Source organism: Chiloscyllium plagiosum, unplaced genomic scaffold (assembly GCF_037043375.1).
Source record: "Chiloscyllium plagiosum isolate Xiang-an unplaced genomic scaffold, Cpla_swu_hap1 HiC_scaffold_8, whole genome shotgun sequence".
NCBI lineage: Eukaryota > Metazoa > Chordata > Chondrichthyes > Orectolobiformes > Hemiscylliidae > Chiloscyllium > Chiloscyllium plagiosum.
Window position 1 is genome coordinate 33,273,829 of NW_028270146.1, and position 27,446 is coordinate 33,301,274.

At 39.2% G+C, this 27,446-nt stretch overlaps 1 protein-coding gene across 5 annotated transcripts in view; it reads right to left on the reverse strand.

Annotated features, from left to right (window-relative positions):
- The window catches only part of unc79 (unc-79 homolog, NALCN channel complex subunit), a 219,713-nt gene extending 192,847 nt beyond the window's left edge, over nt 1-26,866 (reverse strand). For 2 of the 5 annotated variants that reach the window (XM_087989676.1, XM_087989677.1), the window contains exons 1-7: nt 26,415-26,866; nt 22,673-22,793; nt 5,448-5,752; nt 3,311-3,481; nt 2,021-2,113; nt 915-970; nt 25-154 (exon numbers count right to left, since the gene is read on the reverse strand). In XM_087989676.1, the coding sequence (XP_087845802.1) occupies nt 25-154; nt 915-970; nt 2,021-2,113; nt 3,311-3,481; nt 5,448-5,752; nt 22,673-22,793; nt 26,415-26,436 (898 nt within the window). In that variant the 5' untranslated portion in view covers nt 26,437-26,866. The remainder of the gene's footprint in view (nt 1-24; nt 155-914; nt 971-2,020; nt 2,114-3,310; nt 3,482-5,447; nt 5,753-22,672; nt 22,794-26,414) is intronic. The other 3 variants (XM_087989674.1, XM_043697180.2, XM_087989675.1) reach the window with 3 other exon arrangements.
- Nucleotides 26,867-27,446: the final 580 nt, after the last annotated feature.

Here is a 27,446-nt window from a genome sequence, read left to right on the forward strand (position 1 = left end):
GTATTGTCTTTAAAAATGTCATACCTGTGTACTGCAGCCCCCTGTATTCACAGATAGCACCCGGTGGCTTTAAATTAGGCCAGTAGTGGAAAAGCATTTGAACAGCAGGAGGCTTAACTTGAGAGGGGCCATATGCAATCACATACAACAAATCCTACAGCAACACAGAAAAACATTTTTACATTTTGCAAAACTTTTGTACATCCACATTTTAACCAGCATTACCATTAATACATACTATATCTATATACTGCACTAATTATTTCTATTACAATTCCATTTGCACCAGCATTTTAAAACATTAACTTCAGTTAGATTGAGGACTGAAATAATAAGTACAATAATTGGTTAATTACTAACATGTAAACAATCAAGTTAATTTTTGAATAGTATGCAGTAAAGCTAAACGTAGTTCAAGATCTCCTGTGGCAATACTTCTTTGCATATATACATTTTTAGTTGCATTCATAATGTGAAACAGTTGTCATCACCTCAAAGTTATTTATATTACCTTTGTCTTTGCCACTGTTTCAGTGTCTCCTGAATGCAATGTATCACCCAGTGATACAGATTCCATAATATTTGCCAACTGCCCATGCTTCATTTGAAAGCCTTGAGTGTAAGTCAAGGCTATGGTTCAACTTGGTTCAGTAAGCACTAATCATGGAACTCGTATAATTAAAAATTCTGAACTATTAGATTGTAGATAATTAATTAAGATAGTATTCTATAGCTTCCTCCAAAAACATAATTTCTGCTGATGCATAACAGAAAGATCTCAGGTCAGAACTGTTGAAAATAGGAAAGGTTTATTATTTGGGTCGACGAATGCAGTTCGTGAAACAGTTAAATAACTTAAAATAGATCACAATAAATAAGAGAACACTTATGACAGATGTTCTATAATCACTTACTTTCCAGACTTCTTGCTTGTATTTCATAAGGCTTTCCAAAAGCTGGCAATGGTACACTATGCAAAACAGTTTCAAACAAACATTTACTGAAATCATCATTTCACTGAGTGTAGTTATAACTCCATTAAAATTAGAGATAACAAAAATCTAGCCTAATATTTGGATATTCAAAACCATGAAAATAATTCCAGATATGAGAATGTTAATTCTAATTACTTGATGTAGTATTATTTACGAAAGGTCCTTTGTTAAATAATACTTATTTTATTAAAATACTTTACCCTTTTCACAGTGAGGATAAATCAAATGCTGACTATTTTATAAGTCAAAAGGCTTATGTATATTCATGCATTTTATGCATGTTTGTATTGAAATTTTTCCATGACTATTTAAAATATGGTGCTTGACAATAGGCTAAGGACTCCTAAAATAAGATAGAGCAGTGCTAAGAAATACATTAAAATATAACCTCACACTGAAGTTAAGAGAAACTGAAGAAAACTTTAGGAATGTCGTGAATGAGCTAAGCAAACAAAGAACCATCATGTACCTGACACAAATAAAAATCAGATAATTATTCTCATCTCAAGGAGGAGCAACGCAATAATAATGCAACCAAAACTGAAAGTCCTAAATATAAGGTAATCACCAAGAAATCCAACACAAATTTCAGGAGAAACCTATTCACTCAGAGTGGTTGAGAGTGCTACTCACAGTAACATGAAGTAGATGTGGTATTTAAAAGGAAACAATGTAAATTCATGAGGGCAAAAGAAATAGAAGATGGTGATTGAGTGAGATAAATTAATCATTGATTAGTGTGTGCATATTTTATATATATATATATATATATATGTGTCTGACACTAACCTTTTAACATTGAATAGTTACTTTCTCTTTCAAACTGTTCCAACTACTATGCACAATTGAACATGATGCCGCTAGTTTGAGAAGGTGTTAATATTTAATTAGGTTAATAAATTACAGTAGAGAAGTTTCCAAAGGTCAAACTTTATCTCCAAATATACTTTAGCTAATATAGCTTTCAATCATCAGAACTGTTTTGATATTTATCCAAATGTGTTTATCCATTGTTTTGCACCTACCTGGATTTGTGGTATATTGCATAGCAATCATCAGCATTGAAGAGGCAGAATAATTCACATAAGGTGGAACACCTTCTCGCTTAGATGATCCCACTAGAGAGAACATTTGGTAAATATCAAACCTCCAACTGAAAAATGAACTACAATATCTATAGTTATTTATAAAAGCTGAGTGTCATGATTGTTCAATTTTATTCTCCAGCCCTAGATCTCAGCATCTCCATACCTTCTAAACCTGGTCCACTACATCTTTGTTTGCTCTTGGCCTCCGTACTTGTGTTATCATGCAATCACTCCATTCCCTCCTAGTTCCAATCTCTGCACTTCTTCCTGGTTTGGAAATAGCTTCCCTGTTTGAAGTCGGCGCTGACATATACACAAATTCTGGAGCGGTGGAGTACAGCAATGTGTCTCACTTCAGCTTCATATCCTCAATGAGGGTGTATCAAAACACAGCTTTGTCACAACTTTCAGTGGACAACTATGTCACTACATCAGGTGAATCAGGGGGATTTTATGAGTTCAAATAAACGATGGATATGCAACACATTGGAGGAAACTGGAGTAATTAATCTGAACAGCAGGAAATACATCAATTGTGCTGTAAAACATTGTGAATATTTGCTACAGATGCTCATGACTATAAGAATGCTTCAACAACTTTTCAGAAAAGATAAACTGTTATAGTTTATGGTTTAAAGTGCACACAACAAGATGTGGCAGAAGCATGCTAACTAAATGTTTCATATTTAGGATATTAAATTGAATTTATTTGGAAGAAATTAACAATAGCTGTTCCCATACTAGCTGTAAAGGAATCAATCAATCTATTGTCCATAAATAAGGAATTTTCTCCACCAATTCCTATTTCTTTAGTTGAAATCTCATTTTTATTATTCTGTCTCAGACACATATTTCTCTCCACTCTCTCAGTCCATCTTGTTTCCTGTTCTCTCTTAGCTCAAGCCTAGCCTCCTGTTCCCATCGAAAAGCAATCATACAAGAAATTAATTGGTTAGATTAAAAAACATCAGCAAAAAACATCGAAGGTGTACTAAAATACCATTCATAACATTGAAACAAAATAGAATCAAGAAAAAATATTCATAAACGTTAACACGCTCCAAGTGTAGCAGGCTCGCTTTCCATTTATGCCACTAACACAAAGAAAAAATAGCAAAGTGTTAACACGAAGAAAACCACACAGAGACATGGAAACAAAGAGGAAGAAAAAGAGAGGTAGTGTAACTTTGTAAATGTGTGTTTCTAAAACACTGATAAAAAACTTACATATTGCCATTGGGAGAAAAGATGTGCTCAGATATTCAATGATATCCTTGTGAAGAAATGGAGGAAATGTTGCTAAAGTGGAAATCATGGTATAAGGTAGAGTACTCAAAATGTCGTCACTGAGGAATGGTAGCAAGCATGTTGTCGTATAAAATATGGATTGTCCCAAGTCTGGTTAAAAGAAGAAAAAAACAAAATCAAATCACCACTCAATCTCTTCTCTACATCTACTTCTTGTTGTTTCAGATCGCAAAAAAAAATTCATCTATCTTTGGTACCATATTATGAAAAGAATCGTAAACAAAGTAAATACTTTGGATTGTTTTACCATGAGAATTTAAGTATAACTTAAGAGGCCAATAGGCATAGAACTATACAGTATTAAAACAGACCCTTTTAGGATGCTGACCTGACATCCTAAATTAATCTAGACCCATTTGCCAGCATTTGGCCCATATCCCTCTAATCATTTCCTATTCATGTACAAATCCACATGCCTTTTAAATGTTGTAACTGGACCAGTCTCCTCAACCTCTTCTGGCAATTCATTCCATGCACACATTATCCTCTGTGTGAAAACGTTGCCCTTTAGGTCTCTTTAAAATCTATGCTGTCTAGCTTTGGACTCCACTACCCTGGAGAAAAGACCTTGGATATTCACCCTATCCATATCCCTCACAGTTTTATAAATCTCTATAACGTCACACCTCACCTCCAACACTCCAGGGAAAATAGTCCCAGCCTATTCAGCCTCTCCATATATGTTCAAACTCTCCAACTCTGGCAAATCCAATCTTTTCTGAACCTTTTCAAGTTTCACAACACCCTTCCTACAGCGGAGAGACAGAACTGACTGCAGTATTCCAAAAGCAGCCCAACCAATGTCCCGTACAGCCTCAAAATGATCTCCCAACTCCTATACTCAATGCATTGACCAATAAAGGCACGCGTACCAAATGCCTTCTTCACTATTCTATCTGCCTGCAACTTCGCTTTCAAGGAATTATTGAACCTGCACGCCAAATTGTCTTTGTTCAGCAACACGCCCCAGGACCTTACCATTAACTGGATAAGTCCTGCCCTGATTTGCTTTCCAAAATGCAGCACCTCGTATTTATCTAAATTAAACTCCATCTCCTACTCCTCAGCCCTACTTATCAAGGACCTGGCTGAATTAGATGTTCATCAGAAATTACATGGAAGACTACAGGCAGAATGATCTACAGAGCTGAATGACTTTGGTATAAAGTCCTTATTTCAATGCTCAATGTGCTTCTGAAGTTTCTACTTTATTTCAGAATGATTGCTTAGTTCAATAGCTCTCCTGAAAAACTGTCAGCTTTTAAGTGCAAAGTGATGCAAATGACTTCCACCAACCTTAGGGAAAACAATCTCACTGTGCTGCCATAAACTCGCTTCATTCAACATTGAAATAAAATAGCAGCTGGTGTCACCACGTTCAGCAAAGCTCCTCCTATCTGATCACAGCAAAAGCACGGGCTGGAGTTTGGAGACTGTCATGGCCTTTTTTCTGTGCATATTGGGGGAGTGCACATAAACTACGTCAGCTGGAAGCACAGTGCCTTCTTGCCCATTAGTAAACTAAACCCCATAGAAGGATGGTAGGATGCTGAAATCAACTGCTTACCATTATAAATAATTAATTAATGGGCAATTAAGCTTGCTAACAAGCTAATTGACCTGAATATTATATACCTCACATCATAATATCATTGGCGTGGGCAGGCAGAAGGAAGATGGAGATCAAACCAGTAAAAACGCTGGAAGTGATGTATGTTCTTTGTGGATGGGCATGTGTGCATCAGGGGGCAATAGCTCACTAAATGAGCACCATTTTCTCATTCCAATCTCCTACTTTTACCCCTTACTCTTGCACATTATTCATTATTTAACTGACTTGAATCATTCTAATCCTTCAGAAAAGGAAAAATTTATTTGATTCAAAAATAATCACTTTGCTGTCTGACTTCACTGATACTAACTTAAAAGATACATATCTAAAATACAGGGAAATATTTAATATAAACCTGTGTAAAATACTTCAAAACTCTAAGCATCAGACACAAGCTGTTATTTTCCTAAGATAATTTCCACTGACATATCAACCACTGCTTACCGTGTTGGCCATGTTGTAGCAAAGGAACCAGGTCAAGAAGAGTCACCAATGTCACATAAAGGCCTTGATAGTCCAAAGATGGGTATTCTGAAAGTTGTGCATCACGACTTTGCTGACTACGCTCAGAGGGAGCATCACGGAGGACGCTGTAAAGGAGGGAGCGAGTAACAGTAGGGTTGATGGAACTGACTTGTGGTCTTAGGGATGGGGTGAGTGGGAATGGCACAGGAAAAAGACACATAGTCATGGGCACTGTCAAATTGGAGCCATCCTGGTTGTCCTTCCTCCCTATGCGGGACAAAATGCTGTTTTGGAACAAAGAAAAAAAAGAGACAACAAAGACACAAAGAACAGCACATTACATTAAAATGACACTACAGACAACATAATAAAATACCAGATTAAAAGAGCACATAGGATCCAACCCCAGAAAATAAAGAAACTCAATCATGTTATGAAAATTCTACAGTAACATTTTACTATGCACATGTGGAATTAAATCAAATTACTTCATTATTGCATCCTATGTGCTATCTGGTAAGAAGGAGCAAATAAATATAATGACATGTTCTAGGTGCCACCTCCATGTAAAGTTTCTTTTATGGACATCAAATAAAAAGCAATAATTACCAGAAGGAATGCCGAAGAATTTGTGTTTAAGAACAACAATTTAAACAACCAGTTCAAGATAACTATAAAAGATCTAGCAGAAGTGTTTCAGTGTATATAACTAGGTTATTAATTAGGTAATTAACTAGGTAAATTCTAGATGTTCACCCTCATGCAAAAAGTTTCATTAAATTACTCTATTCCAATTTTCAGGTAAGATTTTTAAAACTTATCGTTTTCACTATTAAACCAAAACATTAAAAGCAATACTTTCTTTGTGGTTACCATAATAGAGCTTTGCTCCTCCCAATAAAAAACTAGCTTCTTTGACTAAGCCTATTTATTTAATTATTCTATCCATTTCTCCAGTGTCAAGAAGTGTGGTGCTGGAAAAGCACAGCCAACCAGGCAGCATCCGAGGAGCAGGAATGTCAACATTTGGGCATAAGCTCTTCATCAGGAATGTATGAGGGCCCAAGGGGGCTGAGAGATAAATGGGAGGCGGGGTGGAGCTGGGGGGAAGGTAGCTGGGAATGCAATAGGTCGATGAAGGTGTGGGTGAAGGTGATAGGTCAGAGTGGAGGGTGGAGTGGATAGGTGGGAAGGAAGATGGACAAGTAGGACAGTTCAAGAGGGTGGTGCCGAGTTGGAGGGTTGGATCTGGGATAAGGTGGGGGAGGAGAGATGAGTATACTGGTGAAATCGATTTGATCACGGGTGGTTGGAGGATCCCAAGGTAGAAGAAAAGGCGTTCTTTCTCCAGGCATCTGGTGGCTAGAATTTGACAGTGGAGGAGGCTCAGGACTTGCATGTTCTTGGCGGAGTAAGAGGGGGATTGAAGCGTTCTGCCACAGGGCAGTGGGGTGTTTAGTGCGTGTGTTCCGGAGATGATCTTTGAAATGTTCTGCAAGTTGGCGTCCTGTCTCCCCAATGCAGAGGAGATGATATCAAGAGCAACGGACACAGCAGATGACGTGGGCGGATGTGAACATGAGAGCGCCCCATGATGACATATCCATTAACTTTCTGTTCATTTTTGTCGGAAAGCAAATCTAGTTCATTCACTGTACATCTTACTAGAGAAATTAAAGTTGTTACTGCCCATTTGTGACTTGGGTTCCCACATTTACAACAATAACTATATTTGTACCACCTCTAAGACAAGGAATGTCTCAAGGTACTTCACTGGAGCATTACAAATTGAAGTATGATACTGAGCTACATCAGGAAATATTAGGCCAAATGGCCAAGGCCTTGGTCAATGAGTTAGGTTTTAAACACTGTACTAAAAGGAGAAAGTAGAGAGACAGTAGGGTGTAAGGAGGGAATTTCAAATCACAGAGCCTAGAAAAATCATCAATGGTGGAGCTACTCAAATTGGTAGCACAGAAGAGGCCAGAATTAGTGGAGTCTTGATTTCTCATTCAGTTGTGATGCGGGAGGAGATTAGTGGGATGCACATATAGAGGAGCAAAGTTATGAAGGGCCTTGAAAAAAACGGATGAGTATTTTAAGGTCATGCAACAGCATTTTCCAGTCTTTTGACAGATATCAGCAATGGTGAATAAGTTGGGAAAATACAGCAAAAATGGAAAATCAGATGCTTGATTTCATGAAAAATATTTCCAATTTTCCCCTTAGGGTTTAATATCAAATTCTGAGTCTCACTAATGAGCTGAACTACCTTATGCCTACACATTTTTATGTCATTAATAGCTCAAATTGACTAATTTCAATGCAACTCCCAAATGTCCTCTCCTCCTCCAAGAAGTATTATGACGACAATTCCTGATAATGTAAGTCAGAATGGTTACCTGGTAGCAGCTTACTTCTCCAGGCCTTCAGACAACTTTGTCTTCATATAAATGTCCCTGTTTTCTCCAGAGGCTTCTTCCATTCTTCAGGGAGGCATCATCAAACCTTCAGCCTCATTGCATCATCATGGCTTCTTTCAGATCAACTCTCTCACCACTTCCAGCCCTTCAGTTCAGAGCTCAGGGACAACAACGACTTGCAAGCTTCTGCCAGGTCACTTTGGACACTGGGCATACATGCACCTCATACTGCTACACAGGATGCACTTTACATTTGTTTGCTTACTTTCTCAGGACTCACTCTGCACTTAGTTGCAGGCTGCCAGCTTCTTTGGCAAGCACTGATTTTTAACTCAGTGGGAACAAGTAGTTTATCCCATTTCAGATGGGACATATGCCATGTCAATATCACACCCAAAGCATGTATCAGCAGTTTATGCAGCAAATATACATGTGCCTCAACTAATTAGCCATATCTGACAGTCATTCATGTGCTCAAAGGGTCTATAGTCAGTCAGCGGATATCATCTGCTTTTGAGGTTTGGTGGGGGGGGGGGGGTGTTGAATATTTCCTGCAATGAGAAAATGGGAAGGATTGCTATGTCTAAGTGGATAGAAGAGCAATTAGTGGTGATACATGAGCGAGAGAGATGAGGTGTCCCCTGTGAATGAGTAGGAAGTGCAGAGAACAGGAAGGGTTGGACCACTATTCTTATGTTTCATTGCATCATGTCCACTCAGAAGGATGAGATGTTGAGAGCTTTTGAGTGTACTTAATGCAAAGAATAATAAGAGTTGCAGCTCATGGGCCTTGGTCAGATGAGTGTGCATTGGCAGAATTAGAGTGAGTGATGCCCCCAAGAGTGAGATTCACAGTAATTGTGGCTCCTACCCCTGCAATGCACAGATCATCAACCCTTCTCTCTGCATTGCTGGGCATTGCATTTTCACCCAGGCCACTACACTGACCTGAGGAAGGGTCACTGGACCCAAGATGTTAACTTTGATTTCTCTACACAGATGATGCCAGACCTAATGAGCTTTTCCACCAACTCCTGTTTTTGACTGAGCTGCTATCTCAGTCCAGGCTGTTTGAGTCTAGTGGGTGTGGGTCTCCTTTGCCAGTCAGCAGGAAGACCTTCTGCTAGGCCTTCCAACAGTTCCTGCAGTCCATGTGGGTGAACCCAGCAGCTATCTTGCTCTTTCTGAGCCAATCCTTCAGGATTACAATGCAGGACCACAAAAGGAAGGGCTGCTCCTGGCTTGCAGAGCCTGACGTGCTGTGGAGCTGGGAATTAAATATGGCACCAGCGGTATGATAGTTGCAAAGTCCCAGCACCAGTGAGCTTTACTGCTTTCCTTACTGTATGATTCCATGAGTCAGGAGACAGGCCCATTGTGTAATTAATGAGTTGAACAACAGAGACTGCAAAACAAAAGTCACCATGGGCTAGGGTAGACCACCTGCTATGAATCTCACCCGATTAAACACTTGGCTAAAAATAGAAAAATGCAGCCCAGAACATGGCTGAAATCAAAGCCAATCCAAATCAGCATGCACAAATGTTATAGAGGAACAGGACTGGCAGCATGTTAAGACGTAGGCAGCTGGATTTTGTAAGGAGCCGTAGGCAACAAAGAACTGTAGCATTTCTCTCCATTGAAGAGAGAATTGTAACATATAGCTTGAGGGTAACTAGATATCAAGGATGGGATAAAGTGAGGAGACCTGCATGAACTCCCACAGCCAGTATAGGGATTAAATCCACACTGTTGGTCTTATTCAGCACACACTCTAGTCAAATAACTCTTCTGAAGAAATGCTGAAAAGCAGTTACTGTGAGATTTAAATTGTAAAATTTCCCAAAAACAGGCACAGACTTCACAATGCAAGACTAACCCACACTCTTTCAAAGCAATTTAAACAGCATCTCAACTCTGTACTGCTTACTTATTTGACCGATTGCCATATGTAGCTAATGCTGACAACTCTCTCCATTGTTTGCACACATCAACAGAGTTCAAAGTTGCAACTTGCTGGTATCATTTAAAGTTGCTTAAAGGTAGTCTGCATCTCTTAAAGGGGAGATGCATTTGACTGTAGCAGATGCTGGCATTCATGCAGGAACTGAATCTGAAATCAGGGAAGAACAGTGCCACAGGAGAAGGAGTGGGTTTCATGTTCTTCAACATTCCACTGAAGGTCTTGGTGGAGAAGAAATGCACCATCTCCACAGAGGACAAATAGCCCCTTTAAACACACACCCAAAGGTCAATGGGAGTACATAGCCATAGAAGTCAAATGCCAGCAGTCATGTTCTGAAGGTGGAGCAATAAGTTTAATAAGAACTACTTTTTTAAAAAAATTTCTGGTTTTGTTTATTGTATGCTAAATTAGGAAAATAACTGTTTTAATAGGGGCAGCACGGTGGCTCAGTGGTTAACACTGCTGCCTCACAGTGCCAGGGACGCGGATTTCAATTCCCGCCTCGGGCAACTGTCTGTGTGGAGTTTGCACATTCTCCCCGTGTCTGCGTGGGTTTCCTCCGGGTGCTCTGGTTTCCTCCCACAGTCCAAAGATGTGCAGGTTAGGTGAATTAGCCATGCTAAATTGCCTGTAGTGTTAGATGCATTAGTCAGGGGTGAATGTAGGGGAATGGGTCTGGGTGGGTTGCTCTTCGGAGGGTTGGTGTGGACTTGTTGGGCCTAGGGCCTGTTTCCACACTGTAGGGAATCAAATCTAATAAAAAAAACAAAAGATTGCGGAAGGAACTGGTGTACATTTTTAAAGCAGATTACTGATACTGAGTGTAAATGTTTACACTGCTATTTGTTCCAGCAATATTGGGAATGTTACTACATACTGATTGGCACCTGGTGGTGTGTACAATTTGAGATTCAGCCAGCAACAAATGCCTTATTGGTCTGTGGAGCAGTGACAAGTTGTCAAAGACAAAGACCTTCTGCCTGCCAACACCTACTGGTGATTGGCTCCTAGGTTGCTGAACAGCTTGTGGGTGTGAATGATGTGCCAAAAGCCGAGAAGGTAGTATCTCTCTCTCTCTTTCTCTTTCTCTCTCTCTCTCTATACACTAAAAAAAACCTAAAACCTGTAGGAAGTTGGCTTATTTCCCCTCACTGGTTGCTGTGAGTTTGGGTTTTAACCAGCATCTGACAGTCTTCACAACTTGTGCACCAGTCATAGACTCATAGTCATAGAGATGTAAATGGAAACAGACCCCTCAGTACCACTTGTCCATGTCGACCAGATATCCCACCCCAATCTAATCCCACCTGCCAGTGCGAAGCCAGATATCCCTCCAAACCCTTCCTATTCATATATCCATCCAAATTCCTCTTAAATGCTGCAATTGTACCAGCCTCCACCACTTCCTCTGGCAGCTCATTCCATGCGTGAAAAAGGTGCCCCTTAGGTCTCTTTTACATCTTTCCCCTCTCACGCTAAACCTATGCCCTCCATTTCTGGACTTCCCCAACCCAGGAAAAGATCTTCTCAGTTTACTCTCTCCATGTCCCTCTCATGATTTTATAAACCTCTATAAGGTCACCCCTCACCCTCTGATGCTCCAGGGAAAATAGTCCAGCCTATTCAACCTCCCCCTACAGCTCAAATTCTCCAACCCTGGCAACATCCTTGTAAATCTTTTCTGAACCCTTTCAAGTTTCATAACATCCTTCGGATAGGAAGGAGACCAGAATTGCACGCAATATTCCAAAGTGGCTGAACCAATGTCCTGTACAGCCTCAACATGACCTCCCAACTCCTGTACTCAATACTGTGACCAATAAAGGAAAGCATACCAAACACCTTCTTCACTATCATATGAGATTAGATTCCTTACAGTATGGAAGCAGGCCCTTCGGCCCAACAAGTCCACACCGACCCTCTGAAGAGCAACCCACCCAGGCCCATTCCCCTACCCTATATTTACCCCTGACTAATACATCTAACACTATGGGCAATTAAGTATAGCCAATTCACCTGACCTGCACATCTTCGGATTGTGGGAGGAAACCGGAGGAAACCCACGCAAACACGGGGAGAACGTGCAAACTCCACACAGACAGTCAGCCAACGTGGGAATCGAACCCGGGTCCCTGGTGCTGTGAGGCAGCAGTGCTAACTACTGAGCCACCGTGGCACCTTGTTGAAAAAGACCTGGATTGTTTGTTAATTCTCCCACCTTTTAGAACGAACATGTTGGTTTCAGTTCTTTCATATGTAAACTGCAGAACTTTTTTAAAAGTTACATTCTCAAGTGAACTTTAAGAATTGGTGTCATGTTGGCCCAGAAAACGCATTTAAGGTGTGAGCTGCCCTTTGTGAGACCGTCTGTGTCACAATGTCATGCTGATTCTAATCTAAAAAACTGATTTACAGAATCTTACATGGATTCATGCAGGTTTGGAATAAAATAAAATGCAAGTACAAATTCACCCCACAAACTTAGATGTGTGTATGTGTGTGTGTGATGGCGGCGGTTATATATGTCTGTAAGACAGTGTGTGAGAGTGTAAAGGTGCATACATTTGTGAGAGGGTGTATGTGTGTGAGTGTGGAGTGTATGTGTGACCGTATGAGAGAGTTTGTGTGAGTTATGGGTTTGTAGGAGTGTGTGTGGGTCTGTTGGAGTGTGTGTCGGAGGGTCTGTGCATCTGTGTGTGTGTGTCTGTCTGAGTGCATGTATAGTGCAATGGGGTCACCTGTAGTGTGACATAAACCCAAGGTCCTGGTTGCGGCCATCCCCGTGGGGACCAAATTTGGCGATCGGCCTCTGTTTGGCCACTGTACATTGTTGCCTATCCTGAAGTCCACCTTGGAGGATAGTCACTTGAAGGCCCTTGCCTGCAGTGTATGAAGTAGACAATGTTGGTTGAGTCCCATGAGTACCTGCCACGTATATGGTGGGAGGTGTCCCCACGCATAATGGTGGTATCGTGTCAAAACGTGTCAGAGTGTCGACACCATTATGCATGGGGACACCTCCCACCATGTATGTGGCAGGTACTCATGCGACTCAACCAACATTGTCTATCTCATATGCTGCAGGTAAGGATGTCCTGAGGCAATGTACATTTGCAAGACTGAGCAGAAGCTACGGCAACGGATGAATGGACACCTCACAACAATCAACAGACAGGAGTGTTCCCTCCCAGTCAGAGAACACTTCAGTGGTCCTGGACATTCAACCTCGGACCTTTGGGTGACCATCCTCCAAGGCGGGCTTCGAGACAGGCCACAACAAAAAGTGGCCAAGCAGAGGCTAATAGCCAAGTTCGGTACCCATGGGGATGGCCTCAACTGGGACCTCGGGTTTACGTCACACTGCAGGTGACACACACACACACATTCTCCTACAGACCCATACTACACTCACGCAGCCCCTCTCTCAAATGCTCACACATACATTCCCACACGCACCCTCTCATAGACCCATACCCATTTACACTCACTCATACACATACACACACTCTGTCACAGACACTCATAATCCCTGCCACCACCATTCAACCGCCACACCCACACATACATGTGGGGTGAATTTGTACTTGCAGAATTAAATTTTATTTGCTCAAAAACTGCATGATTCCATGTAAGATTCCGTAAATCTGGTTTTTAGATTAGAATCAGTCTGACCATTGTGACACAGACAGTCTCACACCTTAAATGCATTATCTGGGCCGACATGACAATAATTGTTAAAGTTCACTTGAAAATGTAGCCTTTAAAAAAGTTCTGAAATTTACATATGAAAGAACTGAATCCAACATGGTCATTCTAAAAGATGAGAGACTTAACAAACAATTCAGGTCTTTTTCAATAAATAATTTCAATTACATCACACTGTAAACTTTTGCTATAAATTCTGTGTCTTACGATCTTATACTCCACAACCACCTGATGAAGGAGCAGTTCTCCGAAAGCTAGTGCTTCCAAATAAACCTGTTGGACCTATAACCTGGTGTTGTGTGGTTTTTAACTCTGTATCCTCTCACGCCATACTCACTTCTAGTTCACAAGTTATAGAGGCTGTGTATTCCTCTTACTTTTCACACATCCATGGCACAATCTTATCATAGGAATTCATTTTTCTTTTCAATGCCAAAGAAATCTAACATGACCAGAAAGTGAAGGAACAGCAAGAAGGGAGAGACAAGGAAGGCTTAGCACCAGAATATGATTTCAAACTTGCAGCCAATAACTCAGATAAAGGGGCTACTAGAATCTTAGAGGATAGATCTGAGGTGGAAATGGCATACAGTGAGACACTAGGCATGAGTTGGTTGCAGCTCGGGTAAAAGATAATGACAGCACAAGTGTTAGCTTGCCAGAAGCGAAAGTCACACTTGAGTTCCACTACAGAGGACACGGGGTAAGTATTTTGAGGGGGCAGCCTACAGGCAAACACAGAAATTGATGGTGCACTGGGTAGCTTGCCAGAAAGCCTACAGTCACTGTTGATGACAATGGAGATATCTAACAATAACATGACAAAGGCTTTGTACAGGGCAGGCAGTACATAGTTTCCAACATGGAATTGGTGGAGTAACTCCATTTGCAGATTTCAGTCTTTTATAGGATGTGAGCAAGGCTATTATGGTCAGCCCTTATTGCCCATCACTAACTGTTTGAATTAGTGGTGACAAACTAACCACCAAAATCCATCCAGTGTAGGAACTCCAATTGTACTATTAGGAAGGGAGCTCCAATGATCTGACTCAATGATTGTGAAGGATCAGCAAAATAGGCCCAAGTCAAGTGTATGGCTTGGATGGGGATTTGCAGGTTGTGGTGTTGCAATGTGTCAAATACCTTTCCCTTCTAAACATCATTTTAGATATAGAGATCATTAAAAGTTGAAGTGGTATGCAGTGTCTCTGAGTATCAGTGGTGGAGGGATTGAATGAATGCGGACCTGATAAAGCAGATTCCTTTGGCTGGTATTGAGCTTTTTGGGTTGTTAGAATGACACTCATCCAAACAAGTGGAAGTTATTGCATTACACTCATGACATGTACCTTGTAGATGATGTTCATGCTTTGGAGACACAGGGGGAAGTTTACTCAGTGCAAAAGTTCTAACTTGCCTTTTCAGCAACAATAAGAGTAAATCCCAGGAATTCTTTTTTTATTATTCATTTGTAGGATGTGGGAATCACTGGCCAGCATTATTGCCCATTCCCAGTTGCCCTTGAAAAGGGGGTGGTGAGCTGGGCAGCCTAAAGGCAAATGATGGATGATTTAAGCAATGTTAATTTTTTTGAATGTCAAGGACAGATAATCGGATTTTATATTTTTGGACATATCTTTTAATTGGCATTTCAGTATCTACAGAGTTATGAATGGCATTGAACAGTGTGCAATTAAACATCCTCACCTCCAACCTTATTACTGTATTTGATGTATCAGTTGAAGATGGTTGGGTTTAGGCCACTACCCCAATTAACTCTGGGGCTTTTGTGGTGGAGTGGTAGTGTTCTCTACCTCTGAGCCAGGAGGCTGTGTTCCATTCCACCTGCTTTTCGAGGTGGTAATAGCATGTCTGTAGAGATTGGTTAAAAAGTACCCTAATCAATACATGCAGTTAAGTATGGGCCTCTCACAACAACAACCATCTTCCCTTTTGCTGGGTTTGGTTACAGCCATGAAAGGATTTGATGGGCCAAATGGCCTAATTCTGATCCTGTACTTGAAGGCCTTACGAGCAGTGCGGAATTTCCTCGTGAATCACGTGAACTTCAATTTTGCTTCGGGTCCTTGAGGCCATACTTGGTGAGATGTAATTTTGATGTTTAAGGTAAACACTCTCACCTCACCCCCTGAATTCAGCTCTTTCGTCCATGTTTGGATGAAGGCTGTGATGAAGTCTGAAGTTTCACAGCCCTTGAGGGAGTCATTCTTGTGGATCCAGTCACAATGCATTTTCTGTGATCAATTTCGCAGCTCCCATTGCAGCACATCCCATGTCTGAGTGCTGCAGGTTAAATTTCAAATGTTATCATGCAAAATCAGATGATGCCCTCATAGCTGTGGATGAAAGGATGCTTGTAGAGTTGCACAGCAGTCTGGCAGCCGGCCCAACAACATATACGGTACAACAGATTTCTGAGGTACCGCAAGAGGGAAGGGGTATACCGTGTGAATCAGATGTCCTCTACCAGGATGAAAACATCTGTCTCCTCACCTTTGTCAATCTAAAAGTGTCCTTGCTGTTACTTGTCAGCCAACACATCCAGGCTGCTGTCATCCATACTGGTGCACTGCTTGAAGGCTTCCTCCAGGTTATCTGCAGTGTGCTTTTACTGAAAGTTAGCAGTTGTGGTACAGTCACCTGGGTAGCACTTTGACAGGACTCAAGTGGAGGGCAAGGCACTCAAGCGCAGTAAAATATGTCTAAAAGTTATTACATATCTTTGATATGCAATATGGCATGATTTTATTTCTAAATTTGATTTTGAATGTTTACTTGTGATGGTCTATGTTTTTGCAGTGTGATCAAGCTAATAACTATAATGATCTGTCGGAGTTGGAAGGAAAGGTGTGGGTCTGCTGGTGAATCGGCAATTATGGTTGTGGTTACTGGCATTGTACTCAGTTGTGCTTTTCATGGAGAGTTTAGGCAGAACAGAGCCATCAGGATTGAATTCTCCCTTCTTCTTCCTGTTCCTCATGATCCCGGTCCTCAGCTGGTGAACAGGGCTATATCCACATGATGATAATCTTGGCAGCTTTGATACAGCCTTGATACTTGACACCACTCTGCTGAGTACTGTATTCTTCAACTAAATGTTGAGGGATCAGAACCTCTTTCATGGTGCCCCCAAAGCAACCTGTAAGCGGTCAATACTATCATGCACTATAAGAAAGCTTGCTACACTGGTGCAACAATCTGCTTGCGCTCTGCTTTTCTCTAACAAGAATGAATTGCAGTTAGTTATCTTTGAACAGGGAATAGTAATCTTTCCTACATGACAATGGTCAGCAAACTGTAAGATGTTGTAAATATCTCAAGTTTCAACTTGGTAGGAACCAGAGGCTTAACTTTTCCTTGCAATGATAACGATTCCAGCAATGCACTCCTCATCCTGCAGCGGAGTTGCATTGGTAGCTACCACAGGTGACATATTTCCAGAGGAGTGTTCTTATAAAGTGTAGTACCTCACTCAGTACTCACTGTATTTCACCTTGCTGAATACCAGGAGGTAGACATAGCTATCTGCTAAGAGCCCTTTCCCTCTCCTTCCTCTTCCAGTTCTTCTGCCTCATGCAGCCTTTCTTCATTCTCTAAGGGGAAAGCCCACCAATGCAATCATGTCTGAGAGCAACTTGACTATGTGGAGCCTTCAAGTCAGTAAAGGTTCTTCAGTACCTGCCATGCAACTCCGCGTGTAGTCTTCTGCAATTTCAAGATACTATAGAAAGCATCAAAGATCTCGAACGCTGTAGCAACAGCTGGAAAAAATAAGCTAGCAATTAACCTCTATTTAGCTGATTCTCCTTTTAAATAGCCCAGGATAGGGAAGGAGTACTATTCCTGCTGCTGATAATGCCCTCAATTGTGCAAGATTAGGAGACGATGGAGGATTGAGCTGAAAAATAACACTATTGGACTTAAGTCAGAATTACATGCCAATTGATGCCATTATCTGCCGACTCTGCATACCTGCTGCAGACATTTGCAATGTTTGTTTACATCCTATCAAAATGTGCTGTCCAGTATTTTGGTCCCCACAAGAATGTGCTTTGGACACAGTTTTAGAGCAACTGAGGTCACTAAAGGGCACTAGCAAGATCCATTTCCTGCTCTACAGTTATGTACCTCCAATGTTTCACAACAATTAATACATGGTAGCACATATCTCTAGAAAGCAAACTCAAAACATTCACTATGAAACATAGTTGAATATACATGGATAATTCAGTCTACTGTGTAATAGAATTGACAAAATTGAACACATGTTGACTCCCTAATCTCACTATTGGAACACATTTAAGAATACCAAACACACACTTGACATGTGGTGGGGTGAGAGTAAGGAAGGAAGATTGAGTCACAGGTGAGTTGCTGTGTGCTCTTCCAACCTGTGGAAAACATTACAGAACAACTGGGATAAATTTACCTATCTACTCAGCCTAACCTTTGGACAACCAGGGAGGAAATAAAATTGAAGAAATAGGAAGAACAGATTCATGGCGATTCACCTATTTTTCAAATAATTTCAACCATCGGGTTAATACATCAGAAAATCACTAATTAATAAAGTTCATTGCACAAGAATTACAAAAACATTATTTAGACATTGTAGGTATATTTTATGTTCACTAAATATTGGTTAGGTGACTACACAATAATCTTTCAAAATAATTCATTCACAAGGGGGTGGCACTTATGAAACATGTTTAAGGAGAAGAATAAACATGTGTGTTTGATATGTAATTCTCTAAACAGCACATGTTTATCACACCAAAATAATGTCTGTATGTAAATTATGATACTGTGACAGTATCATCAACGGTAATGAATTTTAACAGGTATATGATTTAGTGAAAAAATATAGAATTCTAGGATGTAACTAAACTACATTTGTAGGAATTATAAAAGAATATATACTAAAGATCAATGATTGGTAGCATATGTTTATGAAACTAATGGCAATGGTAGTTTATGTATGCTATTGATTGTTCCATAAGAATTACTGAAATAAAAGGTTCTTTTTAATTTTCTGTAATACAAACACTATTTTGTTCTCTCTAAATTTGACAGCAGTATTTAAGTACAGTAATAATGTGACAAAAAGTTGTGCATTGCTGGCAAATAACAAGTTCTGAGATTTGAACATAGTGATGAACATTTAAAGTTCAAGAAACTGCAGAAGATTCAGATGTTTGCAGAAAATTCTTAGTAGTAGGTGCAAGAAAGGTCACACGTGCCAAACATAACAATTTTCATTGCACTTTTTGAGAATCAGCTTCTTGGATCAAAACCTTCCAGTACAAGATACTGCCTTTCTCAATACAAGTAGTTCTCCTATAACACCATAGTTGCATTCCAGCAAAACCTCACTTCATAGAAAATTGCTTAACAGAAATATATGGGCTGATGGGAAAAGTGGAGTTAGGGGCAGACCAGCAAAATATATCACCCACAATCGCTCAAACATCACCCTAAAGTCTAACAGAAAGTATAGCACTGCCTGATTGAAAGTTAAAATAATATTTATATTAACAAAAGTAAATTTAACACATTACATTTAAAAAATGTAAGAAAGCTGCTCTCTGTATAGTACCTGGAAGAACACAGCAAGCCCGGTAGCACCAGAAGATACAGAAGTCGACATTTTGGGTGTAACCCTTCTTCAGGACCTGAAGATGGGTTACACCCAAAACATCGACTTCTGCACCTCCTGATGCTACCGTGCTTGCTGTACTCTTCCAGCCTCCTGCCTGTATACTTTGGATTCCAGCATCTGCAATTTTTTTTGTCTCTGTATAGTACCTGACAGAAAGCTGCTCTTTCAGCAGCTGACATCAGTGCACGTGCAGAACAGCATAAAGACAAGAGTTCATATTGCACATGGGCACAATGGCACAAAGACTGGTACGGACATCACATGTGAGGATAGAGGCACATGCGCAGAATGGTAAGAACACCAGCTGAGATTTCAGCACACACATCAGCGAATGCACAGAATGAAACACACAAACCAATCCCTGCTGGAATCATGCTATTGCAAACAGAGGAACTGGTTCTCCAAAATACCATTCCCTAATTCTTCAGCGACGTTATAGCCAAATCATGCTGCTGAAATGTGCGTTATCTCAGAACTACCTGTAATTATTTATGAATTGTTTACAAGTAGACCAATGTTGGATGTTCTAATTAGACAGCATACAAGTCTAAAAGTAGAAGCATCAGGACTATATAAGGAATACTTCCCTATCATGAAACTTTAAATGTCTGCTTCTACAATCATGTATTAATCAAACTTAGCCCTCAATCTAAATTGTTGGTCCAAATAAGGACTATATCAATTAATCTGACTATCCTATTAATATGGGCAAATTATTATATGAACAGTCTTACAATTTTATTGTGATTTTAAATAATTCACTAGCATTATGTATAGAAAAAACACAAACTTGTAAACCAGAAGGTATTAATTTTAAAAATGTCAAAAGCTTACATAATTACTATTACAATTTGAAAGCTGCAAATGAAATTCAGTATTTAAAAGGATAAATGCACAACTTTTTGCCCACATACTTTAAAAAAATCAGCATTGTACTATCAGAGAGTAAACATATCATCTCTTTATTTCTAAGCACTGTAGAGTCATTTAATGAATGTACTTGTTAAATGAAACCCCTGACATAACAGAACGCTCTTTACAATTATAACACCCTGCAATTTTTTAAAATTTTCTTTGTTAACATTTCAGTCAATAATGAAGCTCTTAAGCAGGATTTAATCAATGTATTAATATTGTTTTAAATGCTAAAACTCAACTAATTGAACATGCTTAGCAAAAAAAAAACAACTTTATATTTGATTAATTGACAGAAATGTGGTTTGAAATTATTTATGTATTTATGCATTTGCAGGTAACTCATTTAAAATGCAGTTCCTGAACCCAAATGATTTAACTGCAAGAGTTGATAAAATGCAGTGTAGATGTCACCTTAGCTAAATCCAGAATTTCTAGATCCCAAGAGTAGGATGCTAAATAAGAGTCAATATGTGTTTACTTTATTTGAGATAGATATTAACTACCAAATTACCAAAAGTTTGTGAATAATAGACACTTAATTTCAATTTTATAGTCTGTCATTTCATACTCATTAAAAGATTGTTATCAATTCAAATTCTCCTGTGAATCATTTTCTCACCTTATTGTAGCATTACAGTTCAAGGACTCTAATGCATTAGTTATATTATAAATAATTTTTAAATGTAACACTAATGGGACCATATTATGTTACATTCTCACACAAAAGGAATATTGTGATCAAAAGTGATGAATCCTGAGTTTAAACCATCATTTTTATTTCTAACTTTGTGTTTAAACTTTGCAACTTAACTGTTCCAGAACAGATGTAATTCAACAGTGTAACCTCTGTAGAAAGCTTGACTATCATCCATCAGATGACAATATAAAGAATGTGACAGTTTATTGGAAGCAACATTTATCTCTCAGCAAAGTTGAAGCTTTGTATTTAGAATTTTTATGACTTTCTGTTAAGTATCTGTTTAGTGTTTATTCAGAATTTAACATATTTTGGTTTCAGTGAGGGATTGACTATAAAATGCTTATATTTTTGAATAAAAATATACATAAAATACTGTTTGTGTAATTACTTTCCAGCAAACAAGTGCAATATACTTCTGCAACTTGCCCAACAAAAATAAGCATCACTTTTGTATTTTATTTATAATCATTATAGTGATTCCATCTGCTGTAATCTTACTTCCTATTTTTCTCAGAGATTGAAATCATCAGTATCCCTGGTGACACAAATTTAGAGCAAACAGTTCCCAGGAAATACAACATCTTGCACTTTGCATCTACTTTCAACATCAATTATTCCCATGCCAAATAAAATAAACGACACATGCAATGTAAGTTTTTTTTTGCCCATACTAAAGCAACAAGGTATCCAACATCTTGATTCTGAACTGCATCACCTTGACCCTCATTTTTGAGTTATGGTCAACACTTCACAAATTTCCTGATCAATCTCCTCAAGCCATATATCATTTACAAAGAGAATGGCTGCTCCCAAACTTCTACAAATAGTGCAGTGTTATTGCTAACTAGAAGATGTGTAACAGCAGCCTAAAGAAACTTCTCTGTCAATTGTCTATCCTTGAAAGTAGTCTCTGTCTAACAACTTGGTGAAGGTCAACAAAGGGACAATGATCATTCACCCAAGGTCAATTCAAATATTGTCATTTCCCATCATATAATTTACTGCCTTACATGTTTAAGCATGTCTTTCTTTCCAAGCTTTGTCTCATGTCATTTTAATGGCATAATCCATTTAAAGTGCTCCTAACAGAGATCCTAGAAGTGTTTGTGATTCCAGGTTGTAACAGGCCTAGCAACCCTACAAAAACAATTTTAAAAACTAAAATATAATAACTTGCATTTAGGGCACTTTCGCTAATTCAGTGTATCTTTCACACAAACACATATTGAATTTATTGGGTTTACTCTCCTGGAAGAGGAAATAACTATTTTAGCATGAATGCTCATTTATTTTCTTTACAGCCAGATAATGATGCCTCAATTGTTTTAACTGGCTAAGCCAGATCAAAATTTGAAATAACAGTGATATTAAGTTAATGTGGCATACAAAAGCATTAGTACATTAAAAAGACCTTTGTCAACTATTTTAACAAAGCCATTGATGCCTGTGCCATGATTTTATCCCTTCTATTTTCTCTTGTATTTCAACAGCAGTTGCTGACATGTACAATCTCATCATCTGACAAAAAAGATCTTTTCAAAGTAGTGAATGACTACATATGGGAAGAGCCAATGTTTCACTAACTGTTTGGCAATTTAACTAAAATCATAAAATTCAGATATGTTTGGAGGGTGAGTTTTACATTAAATGCAACTTTTGATGGACAGAATTGCCTTCCAAATAAAATTAGAGTTCATTTCCTTGTTTATTTGTACTAAGAGAATGAAAATACTAAATTTCAATAACAAAACCATTTTACAAAATATTCCTGTTTCATATATGTTTCAGTTACAACTAAAAAAAAATGCTTACCTTAACAACGTCTGTGAAAAGTACTTCAATGTATTTGCTATATCAGTTCCAGATGGTACAGGATAAATGTTATGAAGAACACGATTGTGGTACTCTTGTAAATAACGGACCTTAGATGCAACTGAATAAGTGAGAATTTTGGAAAATGTCAGTTCTTTTAATAAATATTTTGGTTTACAAAGTTAAACAACATTCTTATTTCCTATCCAGATTTGAGATCTTCCCTTTGTGACATATGTTGTATTACAATGCTAAGAACACAATCTGCCGGTACCTTACTTGAAGCAGTGACACTTCACACAGACAGACTAGACAAGAGCATGTCCTTTGTCATATTCAAAACCATGTTTTTCCCACAATCGAAAACAATCAGGAATGGTATGACTGACACTTGGCTTCAACACAGTAATGATGAAACTACAGTTGGAATCTGTTAACTCAGTCAAGACCAGGTTTTAGACAAAACACTTTTTTATCTGCAGGGCTCAGTAACACACCAAACAGCACTTTTATCCACCAAAGTTGAATGTCCTTGTGTGCCTGCACACATGAGTTGCTGTCTGTTAATTAGGAAATTATGGATGTTATCGTATGAGTAAATAATTCAAAATATGTACATAGCAATACTTCAGTATTCAAAACATACAGAGAATTATAGTCATTTGCATCATGTAACAGCAGAAGTATAATTATTTCAATATATCATGCTTCAAATGAGTGGCATTTCTCTTCAACAGCATATCATAACACTGAAAGGCATACAACCATACCTCAGCTTCCGCTCTTAGTTTTTTCCATGGAAATATAATTGGAAGATGAGTATATAAACAATGGCAATACAGCGAAATCAAAATATATATAATAAATTACTTTGGTTATGCTGTGAATTTTCTGTATTGAAATAACAGTCTACAAATACTTTGTGTAGTGTGTCTACCTAAAACACCTAAAACCTTGAACTTATGGGGCTTTTGATTGTAAAAGTGTTCATATTTTTCTTCTGTAGTATTGGCTGTCACATCACATTCATTGGTTTGGCAAGTATAGTGCAAGATAATTTCCTCATAAATGACTCAAAATATAAAGGCAAAGGCTACAGGACTTGACACTATAAACCATGAACATGAACAACATAGCTGAATTTTCCAGAGATGAGGTCAGGATGACTCTTTAACATCAAGGCAACAATTGATTGAATGTGGTACCATTCAAATTGGATCAACATTGAAAAACTGAATTCAACAAGGAAAAGAAAACTCTCAATTGGTAGAAATCATACCCAGCTCAAAATAAGATATATTGATTGGTAGAGGGCAACCATCTCAACTGCAGGCCATATTTCCAGGAATTCCACATGTTAGTGTCCAACATCCAATTATCTTCAACTGCAACCTCAATGACCATCCGTCCATCAAAAGGTCAGAAAAGGGAATATTCACATTATTTTCATGTGTTAAAATCCATTTTTAATTGTTCAAATAATGAAACAATCTGAGTCCACAAGCAGGCTTGGGCAAATGGGAAAAATTAATATCCAGACAAGTGTGAGGAAATGACCCCCTCCACTGACAGAAAATAATCTCACCTTCATTGCAATAATTTTACCATCTGCAAGTCTCTGATCACCAATATCCTGAGGAAAGGGGAGGAAGGGAGGGGGGAGATTGGGGAGGATCACCATTGACTAGAAACTCAACTGTATAAGCTAAATATATGCCAGACCCACAAGAGCACAACAGAACATCAGCGGTTGGGTGTTCAGTATTACTTGGCTATTCTCCTGACTCCTGAAAATTTTCTATCCTACAAGGCACAATTCAGAAGTGGGCTTTGTCCAGATGGTGCCACTCCAAAAAACATTCAAGAAGTACAGTAGTATTCAGGAAGATCACATCCATTTGAGCAACATCTCACCTACTAACTTAATCATCCACTCCCTGCTATACCATGGCTGCAATTTATTCTACTTTCAGAATGTACTGGAAGTCTCCAAAGCTACTCCCAAACTCTTTCATCACTTCCACCACCCAGAACTACAAGGGAAGAATGTGCACAATAACATCATTACTCAGTGCTTACTTCCAAGTACTAGTTCAAAATCCTAGATCTCCAGATCCACAATTACTTTCTCAAGCACATCTGCACAGGGCAAGAAATGTCCACTCCAACATCAAGACCCACAGTCCAAGAAATATTTAAACTTTAATGAAATGAAAGGGCATCTTAACAAACCTCAAAGATCATATTGAAATAATTTCACAGAGGCCAATATTCTGTCATCAAGTCACCTTTTATATACACGTTGAATGTCCTTGCCACTGGTCCAACACCCTCAGAGCCAGCTCTCAGAATGAACAGGATGCCTGACACTCCTTGTTTTTTAATCTTCAAATTGGTTTATCTCATTTAAGTTAACAGTTTATTGAAAAAAGTTACAATTTTTAAACTTCAATCATGGATGACCAACCACTCTGCCTGCATAAGTAGAATACACTGAATCTGTGAAGAGCTGCTCCTCCAACCAAAGGCTAGTTCTCTCTATCAGGAGAAAACATGGGAGAGAAGCCAAGAAGAAAAGTAGTGCCTGACACTCCTTATCTGCCAGCCAGGGCTCCTTGTTTGGACCAGATTAGCAGCCCCAATCATGGTGCTCACATGCTATGAGGTCCATTTGGCTGACCTCATTACAATCACTACAGATATTTCAAGACAAATTATTATTGCAAAGACAACATAGCCTACAATGCAGTTTCAGATATTTTCGACTGCAAAATCACTCAGATTACTTCACCGCAAAACAAGTGCAATGGTCAGCAAACTATCTCAAACATGGAAAATGCTGGAGGAACTCTTGAGGCAGGACTGGGAATATCATTGGAAAATCCCTCCCAGTGTCAATTATCATAGCACATTTGTAATTATAATACTTAAGTTGCACACACTGCTTCAGAGATTGCTCACATTATTTGTTGACAGTGATAGTTTCTCTGCTAATTTTTATAAAACAGAAAAGATTTTATGTGCACAATTGATTAGAGCACCAGACACTAACTGTTGCATGCTATTTTTGAAAAAAATCAGCTATTCTGAAAACTACTAAAAATGCATGCTATAGAGATGTTCATAATGCAACTTGAAAAATAACAGCAAAAAAATCCTAGACCAGCAACAGCAGGTTGTCCTAGGAAACAAGAGTCCTCCAACGAGGACTGGCTGCATGCCTGTGTAAATAGGAATAGGTAAATAACCATGTGTGCACACACACTATAAACCTACAACTTTATTTGCAACAGTCAACCTACATTCCCTTTTCTCCTTCCTCTTATAACAATCTTCAGACGTAACAAGTCACCATTCAGCTTCAGGCACTTAAAATTAGACACCTTACGGCTATTCCCTCCCTACATCCCAATATTGGCAATGAGCTGACCTTGGCAACTGAACGCAGTTCCCAGACCTGACGAGGGCAGGCGAGGGAGCATTCGAGACTTGCAGGACTAATTTATTATGACTGCCGTCAAAAATACGCCCATGCAGAAAAATTAATTCCGCGTCAATTTTGACCATTAATTTTGGAGGCGGGGAAGAGCAAGGTTTACAATATTTTGGAGCCCTCAGTGGGCAGGCCCGTAACCTCTTTTGGAAGCAGCATCTTTAAGAGCATCTTCAGCAGTATAACGTCACCGTCTCCCACTAACTTCCCGAGGGTATGCTACCACCGGTGTATCTTTCTCATACTTACACTGCTCCGCTTTGGTGGACATTTTATCTTTGTTGTTGTTGTTTGTTTCAATGGCGTATGTCAGTAAAACATCAAATACGCCACCAGAGCATCTTCCAGCTGCTGGGGATCCTGGAGACAGGCGCCGCGCATGCGCGTGATCGAGCAGGCTGCTGCCTCCGCGTCTGGTCCAGGAGATTGACTGGTACCGAATGCAGCAGCAGGAGCGACACCCCCAATTTTACACGGCTCTGCCCCGGCCTGATTCCGTCAGATTGGAAGCGTTCATGCAAAGTCCCTGTTGCATTGAGCTGGAATATTGCTGCATACAGGCAAAGGGGCCGATTCTAACATGCAAAACTACATTTAGTTACGAATGGGATTCAGTAGGGCGTTACACTCTGAATGCTGCGTTTTTAATCAAATAGAATCCACACCACAAATGTTCATGATTAATTTTCATTTAAAACTCTTTGCAAAGTGTCGCATAATGTGTTTAAAAGGCAAACAGGTACAGGGGCTCCCCGATTTACGAACGATTCACTCACGAATGTTCGTACTTGTGGACAAGATCCCATTACAGATATGTGTCAATATTAATTTTAAAGATCTGAAATACGAGCGTTTCCTCTTACTTATGTACGACTATTTTATATTGTCGTGCGTTGTGTTCTCACTTGCACAGAATTTGACTTGTGAACGGACTGAAGAACAAATTCCGTTCGCAACCTGGGCATTGCCTGTGTTTGTATATTGATTTTCACATCCTCAGGGAGTCCCCCCACAATTTACTGTCACAATTTACGCTTACTGGTTTCCCAGGATTACTAAGTGACTGTTCGGAAAAAATACATTTTTCACTGGATATTGTATTGTACCATGTCATAGTCATGAAATCCATAATGTATTTGCCCTATGAATACGACGCAGAAGCCAGAAAATCCACAGATCATGGTTTCAGAAGAAGCTGAAATTGTAGAGATTTTGAAAACTGCAAGAGAACCAACTACTGTAAGAAACATTAAAGAATAATGAGAAAATTATGCAAATTTG